The following is a 16,749-nucleotide window of genomic DNA, read 5'->3' as shown; positions in this document are numbered from 1 at the left end:
GGTGTGCAGTGTGTCCTTAAAACATTTGAGGAAACTGGACAAGTGGAGGCCAAAAGAAGAAGTGTCAGGCCTAAAGAACTATCTACAGCAGATGAGCAGTATCTGAAAGTGATGTCCTTAAGAAAGAGGAAAACATCCAGCAAAGACCTGACACAGGAGCTGAGAGATGCATCTGGACCTTCAGCTGATCCATCTACTGTTGGCCCAAGTCTCATCAGAAATGGTCTCCATGGAAGGGTGGCTGTCAAGAAGCCGTTCTTAAGGAAGGGAAACAGGGAGAAAAGGCTGAGCTATGCCAAATGACACAAGAAGTGGACTGAAAATCAGTGGCAGCAGGTCTTATTGAGGGATGAATCCTCCCCAGAGCCCGGACCTCAACATTATTGAAGCAGTGTGGGATCATCTGACAGAGAACGGAACAAAAGGCAGCCGACATCCAAAGAAGAGCTTTGGGATGTCCTTCAAGAAGCCTGGAGAACTATTCCTGAAGACTACTTAAAGAAATTACGGCATGCTTGTCTAAGAGGGTTCAGGCTGTGTTGGAGAATAAAGGAGCTCAGACCAAATATTGACTTTAGAGCTCATGCTAATAATAACGATCATTTTAGTTGTAGTTGAAATTTTATTGTGCGACTTTCTCAACACTCAAGGACACTACATCGATATCAACATTAATCAACCAAACATAATAAAATCAGCAAACGATAAAAGAAAAGAAAGAAGAGAGTTAAAAGAGAAAATGTAGGACAGAGTAGTAACAAGCTCGCGGACCAGGTGATATTATTGATATAGGACTGGAATGATAGTGTGACATCGAGGATGATACCCAGAGTCCTAATCGGGGGGAAGGGGAAACTAAAGAGCTGTCACTTTCGAGAGAGAAACTGTCAACTTTGGATGGTGTGGATTTGGTGCCAATGAAAACGGGGTGGGAGTGTGGAGTTGGGCTTGTTGCAGAGGTAGAGCTGGGTGTCATCTGCAAAGCAGTGCAAAAATGGATATTTAATTTCAAAGCCCGTTAATTATTTTTGCACAGTACTGTAGATGCCAGAAAGTTTTCATGTTTAATTGTGTCTAATCTGCATATAACAAATGTTTTATGTCCAAAGTGAAGTTAAAAAGTGCAGAACCTGATGCAGATCTTTGTCGTACCCCCTTAAACATCTCAGAAGATTTGTTTTCAGACCAGTGTATCGTATAAATGTCACAAAGTTGTTCAGGTTTGGTTGAGTCGAAAGAGATGAGCAACTGAGCCAAAAGAAGTGTTCATCGGAGATTGGGTGTGTAAATAAACAACTGTTTCTTATTTTGAACAATATATCGATATGTCGGTGCGGTTTTTAGGGTGTTTCTGCCAGCCCCCTGCTGGCCAAAAATAATATCTACTTTACATTTACCTCCTCTTTGCAGTGATGTTGACGTTTGCTGTTGATTTACCAATGAAACCAGCAGCTTGTTAACCACAATGTTAAACTGTAGTTTTAAGATTTTACTGTTTCTATCACAGCAATGTGTATGATGTGTATGCGAAGGACATTTAAACTACTGAAAATGTTCAGTTTACTGATAAATGTGGGTCAGTTTAAGCCATGAGCAGCACTCGGATGCAGAAAATGGGTTTATTCATCATTTTCTTAATTAAAAAAGACACAAATTGTGAAGAATTTCTGATAATTAACAGGATTTATTGTCTCTTTTCGTGCAGGCTTTCACCTGAGCGGCACCGTGCGGGAGCCCGCCACGTCATCCGAGCCGGAGCTGGTGTGCAACGTGAGCGTCAGCTTCGACCGCTGCAAAATCACCTCGGTAACGTGCAGCTGTGGCAACAAGGACATCTTCTACTGCGCCCACGTGGTGGCGCTGTCGTTGTACAGAGTACGGAAACCCGAGCAGGTCAAACTGCGCCTGCCCATCTCAGAGACTCTTTTCCAAATGAACAGAGATCAGCTGCAGAAATTTGTTCAGTATCTGATCACGGTGCATCACACCGAGGTGCTGCCGACGGCGCAGAAGCTCGCGGATGAAATTTTGTCCCAGAACTCGGAGATCAACCAGGTCCACGGTGAGTGGAGCTGCTGCCGGTGGCTGTTTGTGATTTTCAGGCTGAATTTAAACAAAAAAATTCAAGCAAATGCAAAGTATTGTGTTCCTCTCGAGCTCCAGACTGTAACCTAAACCTAAAACTAGGGATGCACCGATACTGGTATCTGGCCGATACTGTTCTAACATATTCGTACTCGTTAAAGTTAACCGATACCATGAAGACCGCGATCAGAGGGTGTCCAAGTCCTGGTGTGCAATATACAACTACACAAAAATATATTTTTTTTATTTACTATATCAGTACTTTGTATGTACTTGTTTCATAATAAAGAGGAAAACTCTATTCCTAAAATGAATTTAAAAAAAAAATTTAAAAAATCCTCAGAGAACGCATATTTCGCTGTTAACGCAGTTGCGCAGGTGAGAATTATGAGACCGTGACCAACCAGAGACTGCTGACAACCCACCACCGATAGAAAAGAGGAAAAAAAACTGTCGACAGTATCATGAAAGTTACCGTCTTATGGCTTCAGTTGGACCGGGGGTGTCAGGAATCCTCAGCCCGAGTGCTTCCTGTCGGCAAGAGTTAGCTAATGCTAACTGAACTGCTAGTTAGCTAATTCTTCTGCATCGGACTACCTAAGCATCTCCCACCACGCGATTGAGCAACTTCTTCCTTTCCCCACTACATGCCTGTGTGAGTTGGCGTTCTCTGCTCTGGTTCACATGAAGAACAACAGGAGGTCGCGGCTCTCTGTTGAACAGGACTTGTGAGTTTTCCTCTGCTCAGTGTCACCGAGGATTAAAGAAAACTGCGCGCCCCGACAGGCACATGTATCTCACTAATTTGTAAGTAGGCAAAATATTTACAATGGCACATTGTAGTGTAGGACCATGGACAATGCAGCTTCCTTGCATTGACAGTTCTCTGTGCTGAATTTCTGCGTGCTGAGTTTCCTTTGCCTCATTTTTAATTTTGTGACCTCTCTGGTTTAAATGAGTGTTGCTGCTTTGATGAAGCCTAATTTGATAAAGTTTCAAATTAATTTTTGAAATATTTCGTTAATAAATTTTTCATGAGTAATAGTTGTCTTGTCATATTGTATTTGGCATTGGTAAATAGTTATGCACATTTACAGATATTTTACATGATATGAATGATAACACGTGTTATAAGGGCTATTTTGCACAATAGGTGTACCTTGAGATTTTTACTTGTCCTTTGGCGTGCCTTGGGCACAAAACGTTTGGGAACCACTGGGCTAGTGAGACCGAAACCTGTCTTCCAATTCATTAAATTTTTTTGTGGTAGAAGTATCGGCATTGGTACTCGGTATCGGCAAGTACTCAGATCCAAATATCGGTATCGTATCGGTTTGAAAAAAAAGTGGTATCGGGGCATCCCTACCTAAAACCCTGTAAAATGAACAGAAAAGTATTCACTGCAGACGTTGGTCCTCATAGAGATAAAAGTACAAGCATACAACACAGGTAAGGTACACACAGAAGCTGGACAAAGTACTTTAACTCTAAGAGTTACACATTCAGTTTTTAAACAGCCGTTTCCATATAAATATTCAGGAAATACTTTATTAGTGAGCATACTTACTTATTGAGTATTTGATGGCTTCTCAGGTGAACATCACAGGAAGATAATTATAAAAATATTACTTATTTCTACACATCATAACAATACCATAATATGATCACAGTTTTATTTCTATTGCACGTGTAAAATAAGCAACAGAAGTAGTGAGTTCACTGATCAGTAAAATCAAATATAACAAAATCAAATAGACAAAAAAGAAGCTAGAACAAAGAGAATGAATTAAAAGCCACAAAAAAAAGTGAGTTTTCAGATTAGTTTGGTTAAACTGCTGGGTGCCAAACCATTTAAAACTTTAAAAGTAAGTCAAATAATGACTGGCAGCCAGTTTGAACTTGATTAAAGCTTCTGATACGTGTTAAAAGATGTGCAGCAGCATTCTGGACCAACTGCAAGCGATGGAGAGACGATTGCTCGAGACCAAACTATGAAGAGCTGCTGTAGACCAGACAGTGATGAAGGCTTGAAGAAGTTTTCGAGGTCTTTTGGGGGAAAATAAGATTCTGCTTTTGGCAATTTGACGTAACTGCTAAAAACTGGTCGTGATGACTCTCTGGTTAAAATCGGAGAGGCTTGTTGTGACACGAGGGCTGCAAAAATATTTAGAGTGGTGGTAAGTGTCAAAGTGCACATGGATGCCAGGATGCAGGTTTTCCCAACATGCATCACTGTGTTACTCACTTTACCTGCCGGTGGTTGTAAGAAGAGTTTGAAAATACACGATAAAAACAAGACCAACTAAAGCAGATATAAAGATATGACACAGGAACGGAATGCAATAAAAAGAGCAGATAAAAGGTGTAAAATGAAGCAACAAAATGAAACCAGATAAGATTAAAACGAGCACCTTGGAATGAGCCAAATGATGTGGGAAAGAGTTTCAGCACATCTGAAAACTCAAAGCAGGTTTTTTTTTTTTCTTGATTCGTACGAGTTCCGAAGACAGAAGGGGGGGGGGGAACCTCCCAGCTGATGGGTGAATTCACAATTTTCCTTTTTGAAAGCTGTTTTTGTTTCCATAACGAATGCTCTAAAACACAAAATACCCGGTTGTCGCGTTCCTTTATTCGCACATTTTAAGAGAACCGAAGCTCAGGTCGACATCTGAAACTACACCAGATGAACAAATTTTTGATCAAAGTGGAAGAAATTTGGAAGATTTATTTTTTTAACTTAAACCTGAATTGTAACCATAATTCTTGCTTGTTTGTTGCAAATAACTTAAAAATGAATGTCTAATCAGCCTGAACGCTGTAGAAAGAGGTCGATATGAGTGTGATATTCAAGGTGGCTCTTTTTGCATTTTATTGATGTCTGCTGTTCATTGCAGAATGTTGCACTAAATGACATTTACTGAATAATCTGCTCAAGAATTTATTTAGCACCTTTTTTATTGAAGCTGTTATTTTTTAATGAGATGTAGAAGACAAAGCATTTCTGTTATAACCCTGTGTCTTGTGTTCATTTTTTTTTTAAATCTAAAAATATGAACTATTATTATTATTTACATTTTTATTAGCAAATTGTTTTCAGTTGGCTGATAGCTTCATCCCTGCGCCATGTGGTGGTGATTTTCTAGTAGTAGAGCCTAAAATCCTTTTTATTCTCCTTTTACTCCCCTTTTGTTTGGTGTCCTTTGGAGCGCTATACGGCACAATCGCTTGCCATGTGTCTATAATAACGATAGGAGTAAAAACTACTCATTCGGGTTGCTGCACAGGTTGAATTTTAGTTTGTTCTGATTGTACACTTATTGTCCTTTTTAATGTACAATTCTGTTAACGTCCTCAGTTTTTTTGCAGCATAAATGATTCATGCTTTTTGTACATTAGATAACTTACAGTACCATCTTCCCGTGGATTTATGGCTTCATGGTGGTTGTACGCACCTTAATTTAGGCTTAATTTTCTCCATATCTTCTTAGATATATCCTTGTTCTCTGAGGAAAATGGTTTAACCTTTTCTGCTGGAATCTTTTGGATTTAATCCTCCCTGGAGATGCTCATGCAGGCTGGTTATTCTTGCTGGGTTTATCCTGTTGGTCAGTGTTTATGCTTAACCAGCATTAAATTAAAGCATTAACGCAAAAGGTAGACTACTTTATATGCTGATGTGAGGATATCCATGCACACTGCTCTCAGAGAGAATAACAGTTTAGACAAATATTTGCATTTTCTGACGCTTAGTAGCTCTTTTCACCACGTTTTAGAGATGCTTGTTGTAGTTTTAGGGTAGATTTTCCAAGACAATTTGATGATGTGAGGATTTTCTGACTGATTTCTTTTATGTCGTTGGCTGCAGGAGCTCCAGACCCGACGGCGGGGGCAAGCGTGGATGACGAGAACTGCTGGCACCTGGACGAGGAGCAAGTCCAGGAACAGGTCAAGCTCTTTCTCTCCCAGGGCGGGTACCATGGCTCGGGAAAGCAGCTCAACTTACTGTTCAGCAAGGTAACAACCCACAAACCATGTCGCACCTCTTTATTGTTGCTTCCTTGTTGGGGAGATGTTGTCTGATACAAATGAAACGATAAAAATAGACACTACTGGGGAAAAACAAGGAGTTCCACAAGGATCTGTGTTGGGTTTCCTTGTATTTACACTTTATATTGAATTATCATGTGTGTTTTATTTATGCAGATGAGAGTCTTCCATCTATGTAGCTCCTCATTAACTGAAAAATAATGTTTTATATTCAAGATAACGGCTCCCTCAGAGGCTAATAATGTGTTTTTACTTTCTATTTTTCATTAGTCTCATTAAAACCGACCTTTTCACAGTGATGGGATATAATTTCTAAGAAGAATTTTGTTGCGTATTTTCATTCGAGTGCATCTACACTAATAATAGAAAGCAGCCACAGCAGGTGCATAGAGTCTTTGTCAACTTTTTCTAAAGTTCTGGTTGGCTTTACGATTGTAAGGTAGGCATGAGCATTGTGGGTAATAACAGGCTAATATAACTCAGACAGACGTTACAGCAGGATGAAAATAAAGGTTATCATTGTGGCACTTTTTGCTTAATCAAATCTTGAAAACGATCTCCTTCTCTCTCTTTTTTTTTTTTTAAACTAAAGAAACTGAATACAGTAAGATTAATAATACAGCTGCTGTTTCACTTCGCGTTCACGTTCGCAACTGCCTCAGTTCTCAACATAACTGCTCACATACCTGCACCTAAATGAATAAGTTTATATGATATTAAATGCTATTAAAATAAATAACCAAATAATTTGTTCTCAAATAACTGAATATCATGTTGTGATATAAATACATGTTTCTGCTTTAAATTTAAACTGTGTTCTTTTAAGCTTGTGTTAATTTAGCTATTTATTTACTTTGCCACACAGTTTTTTAACAATTTTATTTGTTATTTTAATTGGAATTGATTTCTTTCTTTCTTATTTTGTTATTTCTGTATCTCTTTTTGTTGTATTTTCCCTTACTTTGAGTTGATCTATTTATGATCTAGTTTTTAAATGTATTCATTGATTGATTTATTTATAGCTGTATTTACTTCTGTTGTTTCCCTTGGCCCATTTATTTCCATGTTTTCTTTTTCCTGTATACATTTCTGCCTCATTATGCTAATTAGGAGGAGTTATTTTAGTAGCATTTATTATCATATATATAAATATTTGTGTGTTTATTTCTGATTATGGCAGTTTCAGTCCTCCATACAAGATATCCTGAATTCAACTTATTTTCAGACTAAACTTAGATTTACACTTAACCCATATTCCCCCCGTCTCTGCAGGTAAGAGAGATGCTGAAGATGAGGGACTCCAACGGCGCTCGCATGTTATCGCTGATCACAGAGCAGTTCATGGGCGACCCCAGACTGGCGCTGTGGAGGCAACAGGGGACCACCATGACTGACAAGTACAGGCAGCTGTGGGATGAACTAGGTACAGTGATATCAGGCAAACACACAGATGTTCTGGCAGAAGAAGCAGTTTCCTTAAAGGCACAAAACAACTCTTATTTCTGGGATTAAATAGTAAAAAAAAAATCATGAAAAAATTGCTTTAAAAGTGATTTCAAAGACCCGATCCGAAAGGCTAAGAGCCATGACTGTAAGCGCTTCCACCATTGTGTGTCTCTGGACCTTCTCGAACATCTGGGAGGTCATGGAGCATGAAGTAGCAGAAGTAAATGCCCAAATGGGAGATATCTAACATGTCTGATATGACAAAAATAAAATAAAATCTACAATTTAGAATTTGCTGAACCGTTTTTATGTTTTAGTGGTGAAAATTCACTCTAGCTGTTAGACGAAGTGGCAGAATCTGCATGTGCGGTTGCTTTGATTGTCAGTAAAATGTCTGACCTATGCCAAGGTGGTGCTATCTGTAGCGGCAAACTAAATGCCCACAACGTTCACCGTCTATGTTTAGGGTGGAGATGGGATCGAGATGGCACGTTTTCACCACCCGGTCACGTCTGTTTTCAGCTAAAGTCGCTTGTAGGAGCTCCTAATTTTAGCTAATTTTGCTTCATGATGAGGTAATAGTCATGCAGTCTGTGGCTTGGACTAATTGCTGAGGCCTGACACTGAGCAAATTAATACAACCAGCCAGCTGAAGAAGAAAAGAATAAATCAGTTATGTTAAAAGACGATTTAAATCCATCTCAGATGTTCTACTTCCTGTTTGTCTTTCTTCCACGTCTGATGTGTCGCCTCGCTGGTTTTCCCCCTGGTTTGTCCTTGCCGCAGCCCTTACAAAGATAAAGCCTCTCCCTTCCCCCACGTCCTCATTCTCCCTTCCACAGTCCCTTCCTCACCTCTCCGTCTCATCTCACCTCTTTTTTTTTTATTTATTTATTTTCCTCCTCCTGTTTCATTTTGTCATCTGTCATCCTTTATTTATCTCTTAATGTGTCCATGGTTCCCCTCCTCCTCTGTACGTTCTCCTCCTCCGGGCTCTTTTCCTGCTTTTAGCCAACAACAATTAGTCGACTTATCGATCACAAGAAAATTAATCCCTGTGATTGATTACTCATTTAATCATTTTGAAAGCAAAAGCACCAACTGTTCTCCAACTGCAGTTTCTTTGATTTTCTGCTCATCCCTCAGTTTCGGATTGTTTGAAAGACATCACATATGAACAGAATATACTTTTTTGAGCCATTTCTAAAGCCCTACGTATGTATATAAACATTATTTATTATGTTTAACATAACCTTTCTCAAGCTCTTTCACATTACTTAGATTATTGTTGAGTAAATAAACTATTTACAAAGGTTTTTGTTTAATCTTTAGCTCCACAAACAAATTATTATTATTTTTTTTTTCTTTTTTTTCAAAGCAAAAACTGTATTTTTGTCTCTTGTTTGTTCTCGTTTCTTTATTATTAGTAACCAATAGTCTGTTTTTAGCCAAACGTAACATAGCCTATATGGACAGCTTCTGATGACACTATGCAGCCAACTTTATTTTATTTTACCCATTAAAAAAAAAAACCAGCTCACAGATTCTGAGTTGTTCAGGTTCTCTTTAAGTGGTTGGAAAGCTAAGATTCTTGTGATTTAATTGATGTGAAGCCTTTTAGAAATCCACTTTATTTTTTTTCACTGACAAAGATCCCCAAACCCCCAGAAGTAGTTTCTTAAATATATTCCCACAGATTTCTGTCAGATCATTTCAAATCAGTTGTCAGCTGTGTCTAATCTTTCCCATCTGATAAGTACTTTCTGCCTGTAAACACTCAGGTTGACACCTTACTTAAGCCTGCAGCAGTTCCCATGCTGTTTATCCATGAATCTTTATTTGTTTTGCACTTTTCATACAACATAAGCGCTTGACAAGAGCAATAAAAACAGGAAGTATGGAAACTGTAAGAATAAATAATAAAACATTATGAAAGTCCAGGTTAAAATATAAAAATGAATAAATAACTCGATAAAGAAGAGATTAAGACTTGGTTATGCTAAGCTAGGCTAAAGGTGGGATAAGATATAGTAAATATAATAAGATTCTGCTCATTTAAATCGATTTAAAAGCTTTACTAAATAGGTATGTCTTAAGTCTGCTTTTAGATATATCAACACTCACAGTTACCCTAAGGAAGGCCGTTCCCACGGACGAGGACAAGTCCTAACTTTAGAGATAAATAAAAGACCAGTGTCTGAAGGGGCGCACTAAGGGTCACATTCACAGAACGGGCCCACGTTAAAGATTAGTTGATTAGATTTTTTTCTTAACTCGTTAATGACAGGTTCATTTCAACAGCCTTAGTAAAAAGTAATATTTAAATGAAAATTTAGCACTGACAACAACTCATTAAACTACTTTTGCTCACCCTCTGGTCATGTTGTGTCTTTTATGATTTAATTAAATGTGATTTAAACAAGCAGCCAAAATGGTGACTGTGCATTGAATAAACAGATATTTGTTGTTTTTGATAATTTTTATTTCCTGAAATTGTATAAAAGTGAAAATTTGAAATAAAAAATTAATGAAGCTCAAATTCAAACTTTTAAATAACTCATTCAATTCAAACTTTTAAATAACTCATTCAAATCAAACTTTTGCTGCACTTCTTTTTATTTTGAATACAATTTGAGTTGAAAACACAATTTTCCATTTGTTTTAAATTAACAAACATTATGGCCCTGAAATAGCTCCGTAGCTTAATCAACTAATTGGAAAAATTATGGTTTAAAGCTAAAATACATTCAGTTCCTCTTAATTAAATTATTAAATGTGCTTTACTCTTATCTCGTCTTATATTGAACTTAATCTTAGGTATTAATTTTATATATTAAACTAATATTCGATAAATCTTTGGACTGGACTCAAAGCAAGCTCAGGGTTTAAACACTAACTGGCATGAAAATGCCTTTCCTTCATGGTTTTTGTGTGATTTCTCTGTGTGTGTGCAGGCGCCCTGTGGATGTGCATCGTGCTGAACCCCCACTGTAAACCCGAGCAGAAAGGATTCTGGCTTCGACAGCTTCGCAGGTGGAACGGCGTGGACGTCTGTCCCTTGGAGGATGGTAACCATGGCAGCGAGCTGACCAATCTGACCAACGCTCTGCCTCAAGGCCCTCCCGGCAATCCAGGTGAGATGACACCCGGCTGAAGCAGAACTGTGGCTCACCAGACTCTCTCCTACATCTGATTTATTCTCTCCGCAGCGTCTCCTCCTCCTCTTTCTTTGCTCTGCTGCTGTATTAACACCATTAAGTCCTCCTCCTGCACCCTCCCCCTCTTTTAATCAAGTCTCCCATCTTCAATCTCAGTGCCTTCGAGTCTTGTTACCTTTTTAGTGTGGCTAATAGAACGAGCCTAATGACACGGTTGAGGTCCTGCAGCTTTTTCTTGCCTTTATTCTTTCACCTGCTTTCACTAAATCCGACAGAATACAAGTTGACAAACATTTCTCAAAGGTTATGATAAAATGTTTTAAACGTGAATTAAGGCACTGCTGTTATTGCCCACGTTTTAACCAATAAAATTGCTCAATTTATCTGTGTTTTTGCCACGTTTTCAAGTTAACACATACTGTATGCCTAATTTCCACAACTATAGCTCCTATAGTGCCTTAGGGCAGGGGTACCCTGACTGATGTCCTGCAGGTTTGAGATGTTTCTCTGCTTCAACACACCTGATTTGGATGAAATGGATCTCTTCAAAAGATTAAGTTCTGCATAAGCCTTTGATCTGAATCAGGTGTGTTGAAGCAAGGAATCCTGAAACCTGGAGGACAGCAGCCCTCGAGGACCGGATGTGGGTATCCCTGCCTTTGGGTATTTTAATAGTAATAATAACGCTGTTGTTAGTTTGCTATAGCCTTTTATTTAGTGTATATTTGTTCATATATTGACAAACTAGCACCTTTATGTTGGCTTTAAGCTCTTCCTGTTTGCAGTTAACCCATTAAACTTAAAATTGTGATAATTCTGAGGCATAAATGTGCAGTTTTAACAACTACAAGGGCGTACTAATGATGGAGACATATGTGTGTTTAGATGTGAGATCCACTTTAAAGTAACACTAGCGAACTGGGCAAATTTGCTCCTTGGCTCCCCCTACAGTTGTGGGATTTGACACCCGGTCATAAAAACAAAATGAGCCCTGCAGATCCATACACATGAAAGATCCATACACATGAAATTAGTTTAAGTTGAAGAGGCAACAAAGACACCATTAAAAGCCCACAAAAATGTCAAGTGACGGTAAAGCAAAACGTTGTGGTGCAGTGTTGGAAACCAAAGTCGTGAACTGCGGTACCTCAGCCTCTGGGTGCTTTTGGGTAGTTTCAGGCCCTGAAATGTACATAAGAAAAGTCAGCGTACTTAAAAACAAGTCATATGGACGCAGTTTTAAAGTTCACAAACTTCTCTCATGTTGCTTTAAAGAGACAAATGGAAAGAATAGATATTTATTTGTCATTTCTTAAATGCACTGAGTAAACTAAAATTAAATTAAAAAAAAATCAAAAAGATAATCTGCATGTTTTAAAGTAATTCTGAGGACTGAACGGGTTTAACTGTTTACACTTCTTCGTCTCTCTAAGACTCACTGACGCGGCCCCACCGGACGGTCTTCACGCGAGCCATCGAGGCCTGCGACCTGCACTGGCAGGACCCCCACCTGCAGCACATCATCACTGAGGACCACTACACCTACTACTGCTACCACGACAACCTCAACAGCTCCCTCTTCGACACCCGAGGGTGGCCCCTGTGGCACGGTAAGAGAGCAGGGCGTGGTGTTTCCTCCACCACTGGCACCCTCTATATTTTCATTACCCCCTACCCGAACCAGGGTTTGAATCCCATTCCTGCTTTTCTTACCTCTTTTATTTCTCCCCCTACCCGAACCAGGGTTTGCATCCCCACCCTGCTGTGACTGGTGTGCAGTTGGTGAGAGGCTGAGGTAGATTATGGTGGTTGTGGTGTGAGGGGCAGTGTTGGCTGGCATTAGGGGGGTGACTCTGGGACGCCAGTGGTCATTGTCTAGCCTCCTGGAGGTGTCGTGGGCCCAACTAGACGAAACACTGATGGAAGGAGGTTCCCACCTGATGACCCCAATGATATGTTGGTCAGCACTGCTCACTGATCTATATAATAGGGAGTGTAGGGAATTATTCACTGAGTCTGGTCCTTTATTTTATTTGAATTTTTTATTTTCTTTAGCACAAGTTTCTTGTGTTTATATTGAATCCTAAATTGTCTTTGTTTTCTAAATTGTCTTCCCATCTGTCTAGGTACCTGACTTATCGCACTTACTCTAGCACTAGTTATGCTCTTAGCTGTTTGGTTTTGGAAGGAAATGCACTTATGATTTCTTGTGACCTGAAGTTCTTTTGCCTACCGATGTTGAACGGACTTATTGTAAGTCGCTTTGGTTAAAAGCGTCTGCAAAATGACCATAATGTAATGTAATGTCATCAGAGGAAGGGTTGAAAATAAACGAATGGAGAGGATAAAATGTCCGCTTTCTTTTTCGGTTTGCCTCCTGCAGAGCACGTCCCTACGGCGTGTGCCCGAGTGGATGCCCTCCGATCGCACGGCTACCCAAAGGAAGCGCTCAGGTTGGCCATCGCCATCGTCAACACGCTTCGGCGACAACAGCAGAAACAGCTGGAGCTCTTCCGCACTCATAAAAAAGGTTGGTTCATCCTCTTTAGCTCCACGTATCCAGCTATCTGAAGTCTCCGCCCCCTTTTTCACGGATCCCTCCTTCCGTGCTTTTTCCTGATGTCATCTGCATCCAGGGTGTTGTAAATTGCAAGAAAGGCAAAAGTAGGTTGAACAACTTGAGCCAAATGCTTTAAAAAAAAATTGTATTTTGGATCAGATTTCAGCTCAAACATCTGCATATGTACATTGAATGGCAACGTAATTAATTTTCTTGCTCATTTTTAATCTATAAAGTGCATGTATACCATTAAAAACAGGAATAGTTGACTTTGTCACTCATATCTTCATGTCATTTCCAGGCAGAGGACATTTTTGGTCAATAAAAACCAAAATTATAAGTGAAATCGGAGAGCTGTTGGTGTTTTTATAGCCCTCAGAGTTAGTGAATGTTTACATAAAGTGTCAGTTTAAGATAAAGGCCGAGATAACTGCAGGCCATGCAAAGACATGCCAGCAGGACCACAGAACGGCTGCAGTTTGTTTACATGGACAGTTAAGTCTCATTTTGTCAGTATTTGACCTTTTTTCGGCTCCATGTCAAGCTGTGAATTTGATAACTTTACAGCTTCGTACACTCTTCTCTTCTTCATCTTTTATGCAAATGAGATGCTGTTTGTGGTTATTCTTTATCGTTACTGGTTTCTTCTGGTTCGTATGGGTCAAAGTCCTAACCTAACTTTACAACTGAATATCTATATTTACTACTACTATACTATATCTAGAAAAGTCTTGACCCAGCCCTCATTTCTTTATATATCACTTCCAAAGCAGCCAGACTATCTTCTAATCTTTTAAAGTGGTCTTGAGCAATAGTTCTTTAGGCTTTCGGAAGGTTTTTCTTTGGACATTGGCTCCTTTTTCAGTCCAGTTCTTATGTATTTTTTATTTAGCGAGTTAACACTGACTTATGAATCACACAACAGACAACTTAGCAAAGCACCAGTTTTAAATCATATCTTTAGGCACTTTGTTACCAGCAGCCTGTCACAAAGACACATCATTTGTTGCAATTTCTTTAGTTTCATCTATGAAAAACACCAAAGATAACACAGTTTGACAGACAGTGTGTCCTTAAAACATTTGAGGAAACTGGACAAGTGGAGGGCAAAAGAAGAAGTGTCAGGCATAAAGGAAAAAAAAGCTATCTACCGCAGATGAACAGTGTCTAACATCCGACATCCAAAGAAGAGCTTTGGGATGTCCTTCAAGAAGCCTGGAGAACTATTCCTGAAGACTCCTTAAAAACAGGACAGAAAGCTTGTCTGAGAGGGTTCAGGCTGTGTTGGAGGATGAAGGAGCTCAGACTCAAATATTGACTTCAGAGCTTGTTCGAACCATCTTATTTGCTGTACTCCCATTAATCTTTGCATGATAAATCTCTGCACCTTTTTTCCAGATTTCCTGACAAAACATAAAGAAATTAGTGGTGGCTCAAAACTTCTGCACAGTGCTGTTTGGGCTCGTCATCTAGTTTCAGAGTAAACATCTAGAGTCCATCCCTCTGTGCACATGGTCCCCTCACTGCAACACCACAGTGACTCTGCGTTCTGTCTTTGTGTTGCCGCAGAGCTGCTCCACAGAGGAGTGACCTCCGTCACCAACCTGGAGGGCTGGGTGGGCCACCCTCTGGACCCCATCGGCACTCTGTTCAGCACCCTTGTGGAGACGGGGAGTGGCAGCGAAGACGGAGCTACGCTTGACCTTTCAGGTACGCACAAGATGCCGAACCAGTGAACGTACTCGCTCAGCAGAAAGAAGCACACATCAGGGGCTGAGCTTGGAGCTTCAGTGGAATAACCAACAAAAGGTTCTAACTTTAAACTGATTTATAGGGACAAAGTAACTGTGAGTCACTGGATGAATCTTAAACCTTTTTGTGTATATTCCAAGGAGTAATTAGCCACTCTGTTGGATAAATATATCAGGGTAAAAAGTACAGATTATGCCCCTGAAACGTAGCGTAGCTGCTCTCCTGTGCTGCAAATCCGGATCACACGAACACTCGCGCCTGCAGTGATTGCGTCTTTCCTGTGAGAGCCGCACGCCCTCAGGTCGCAATCAGCAGAGATGGCATGGACGTGCTGATTGGCCCCCAGTCATCCTCCAATAACAGCTCATGAATAAGAAATGCGGCAGGAAAAACACTCCAATTAAAATGCATTAATTATGCAGGGAGCTCAGCCAGGAGAACTTCAACGTGCTGCAACCAGACGGGACGTCACGTCGGCTCTCAGCTGGTTTGTCTTGTAAATTATTCTCAATGCTGAGAGTAGCCAGTCCCCCCCTCCCTTTTTTGTGTTTTTCTGTTTGATTTAAATGGGATAAAACTGTCATTTTTACTCACTAAAAGGGAAACCGTCATAGTCTATATTTGAAACGTGATTAGTAGCAGATTATCGGATTCCTGTTGGCAGATCCGCTCGTGCTCTCTCAGACTGGACATCTAAACTGCCATCTTCACGGTTTTTAAGTCTTTACTTTGTCTGGGTGACCAAAGAACCGTCCGAGGGTTATTTGTTTCCCTTCCTTAAGTCTTAACGCCTTCCAGCGAGCTTGTAAAAGAGGAGTGAAAGCGAGAGATGTGACTGAGAAGTGGACAGTTTAGGTTCTTTGACTACTGTTGTGGAGCTAAAAGTTTTTCTCGCCACCAACGATCCTGCTGTTCAACTTCGGTTTGGAGTTCAGATTTTGACTCCTCAAATAAGATCATTGTGTTCCCTGTGCTCTTGGGGAGTTAGCTAAGCTTCACCAGAAACTCTTTCTCCGGAGCTTGAACAATCCGGGGCTGTTTTTCCAAAAGCCAAAAGATGATTACAGACCTGAGTCTGTTGCATTTCCACTCAGGTTTGAGGTTCAGGGGTTAGAACGGGCATATTAAATCCACACCGAGCAAAACTAGAAAAGTAAACCTCTACTTTTGCTTTATTAACTCTAAATCTGTCCATGGTAGACACTTTAAAAGGGTTTGGGGTGTTTATATCTGTGTCATAGAGCAAAAATCCTGTGAAACAATCAGAGATTCACGTTATTTTCGGCTGATTTAACTTCTTCCTTGTCACAATCTGAGCTCTGTCTCGTTTTTTTCCTGAAATATTTGTCTGGAACAACCTGAAGTTTACATATTTTGTGAACTGCTGATGATGTTAAACCTGAAAAAGCTGGAGAGATGAAACGCTGTAAATAATCGACCGGTTGGAATGGAACTGCTCCACCCTAAAGGGTCGGGTTAGTCTTAAAAAAGTACTGCCTTCCTGCCCGTGCTCCTTTTGGAGCTGAAGTTTACCCCCAGAGCTACTTTTAGCTCCTGGTTTTTGTGGTTGAAATGGAAAGAGCAGAGGAAAAGACCCCCTTAAAGACACTGGGTACCATCAAAAAGACCCAAATGACCCAAAAGTATCTGAGCACCAGCCATGATAAGACATGAAGGAAAGGAGCTCCAATGCTTCCTTAA

General features: G+C 40.0%; 1 protein-coding gene across 1 annotated transcript in view; it reads left to right on the top strand.

Annotated features, from left to right (window-relative positions):
- The window catches only part of LOC142372319 (zinc finger SWIM domain-containing protein 6-like), a 69,206-nt gene that overhangs the window by 34,390 nt on the left and 18,067 nt on the right, over positions 1-16,749 (top strand). Inside the window, exons 2-8 of the mRNA XM_075455177.1 lie at positions 1,706-2,062; positions 5,951-6,099; positions 7,405-7,555; positions 10,533-10,712; positions 12,170-12,346; positions 13,120-13,266; positions 14,866-15,006. Coding sequence (XP_075311292.1) covers positions 1,706-2,062; positions 5,951-6,099; positions 7,405-7,555; positions 10,533-10,712; positions 12,170-12,346; positions 13,120-13,266; positions 14,866-15,006 — 1,302 coding nt within the window. The remainder of the gene's footprint in view (positions 1-1,705; positions 2,063-5,950; positions 6,100-7,404; positions 7,556-10,532; positions 10,713-12,169; positions 12,347-13,119; positions 13,267-14,865; positions 15,007-16,749) is intronic.

This window comes from Odontesthes bonariensis, chromosome 22 (genome assembly GCF_027942865.1).
Source record: "Odontesthes bonariensis isolate fOdoBon6 chromosome 22, fOdoBon6.hap1, whole genome shotgun sequence".
In the NCBI taxonomy this organism is placed as follows: domain Eukaryota; kingdom Metazoa; phylum Chordata; class Actinopteri; order Atheriniformes; family Atherinopsidae; genus Odontesthes; species Odontesthes bonariensis.
This window is presented reverse-complemented; position numbering and strand designations above follow the sequence as displayed.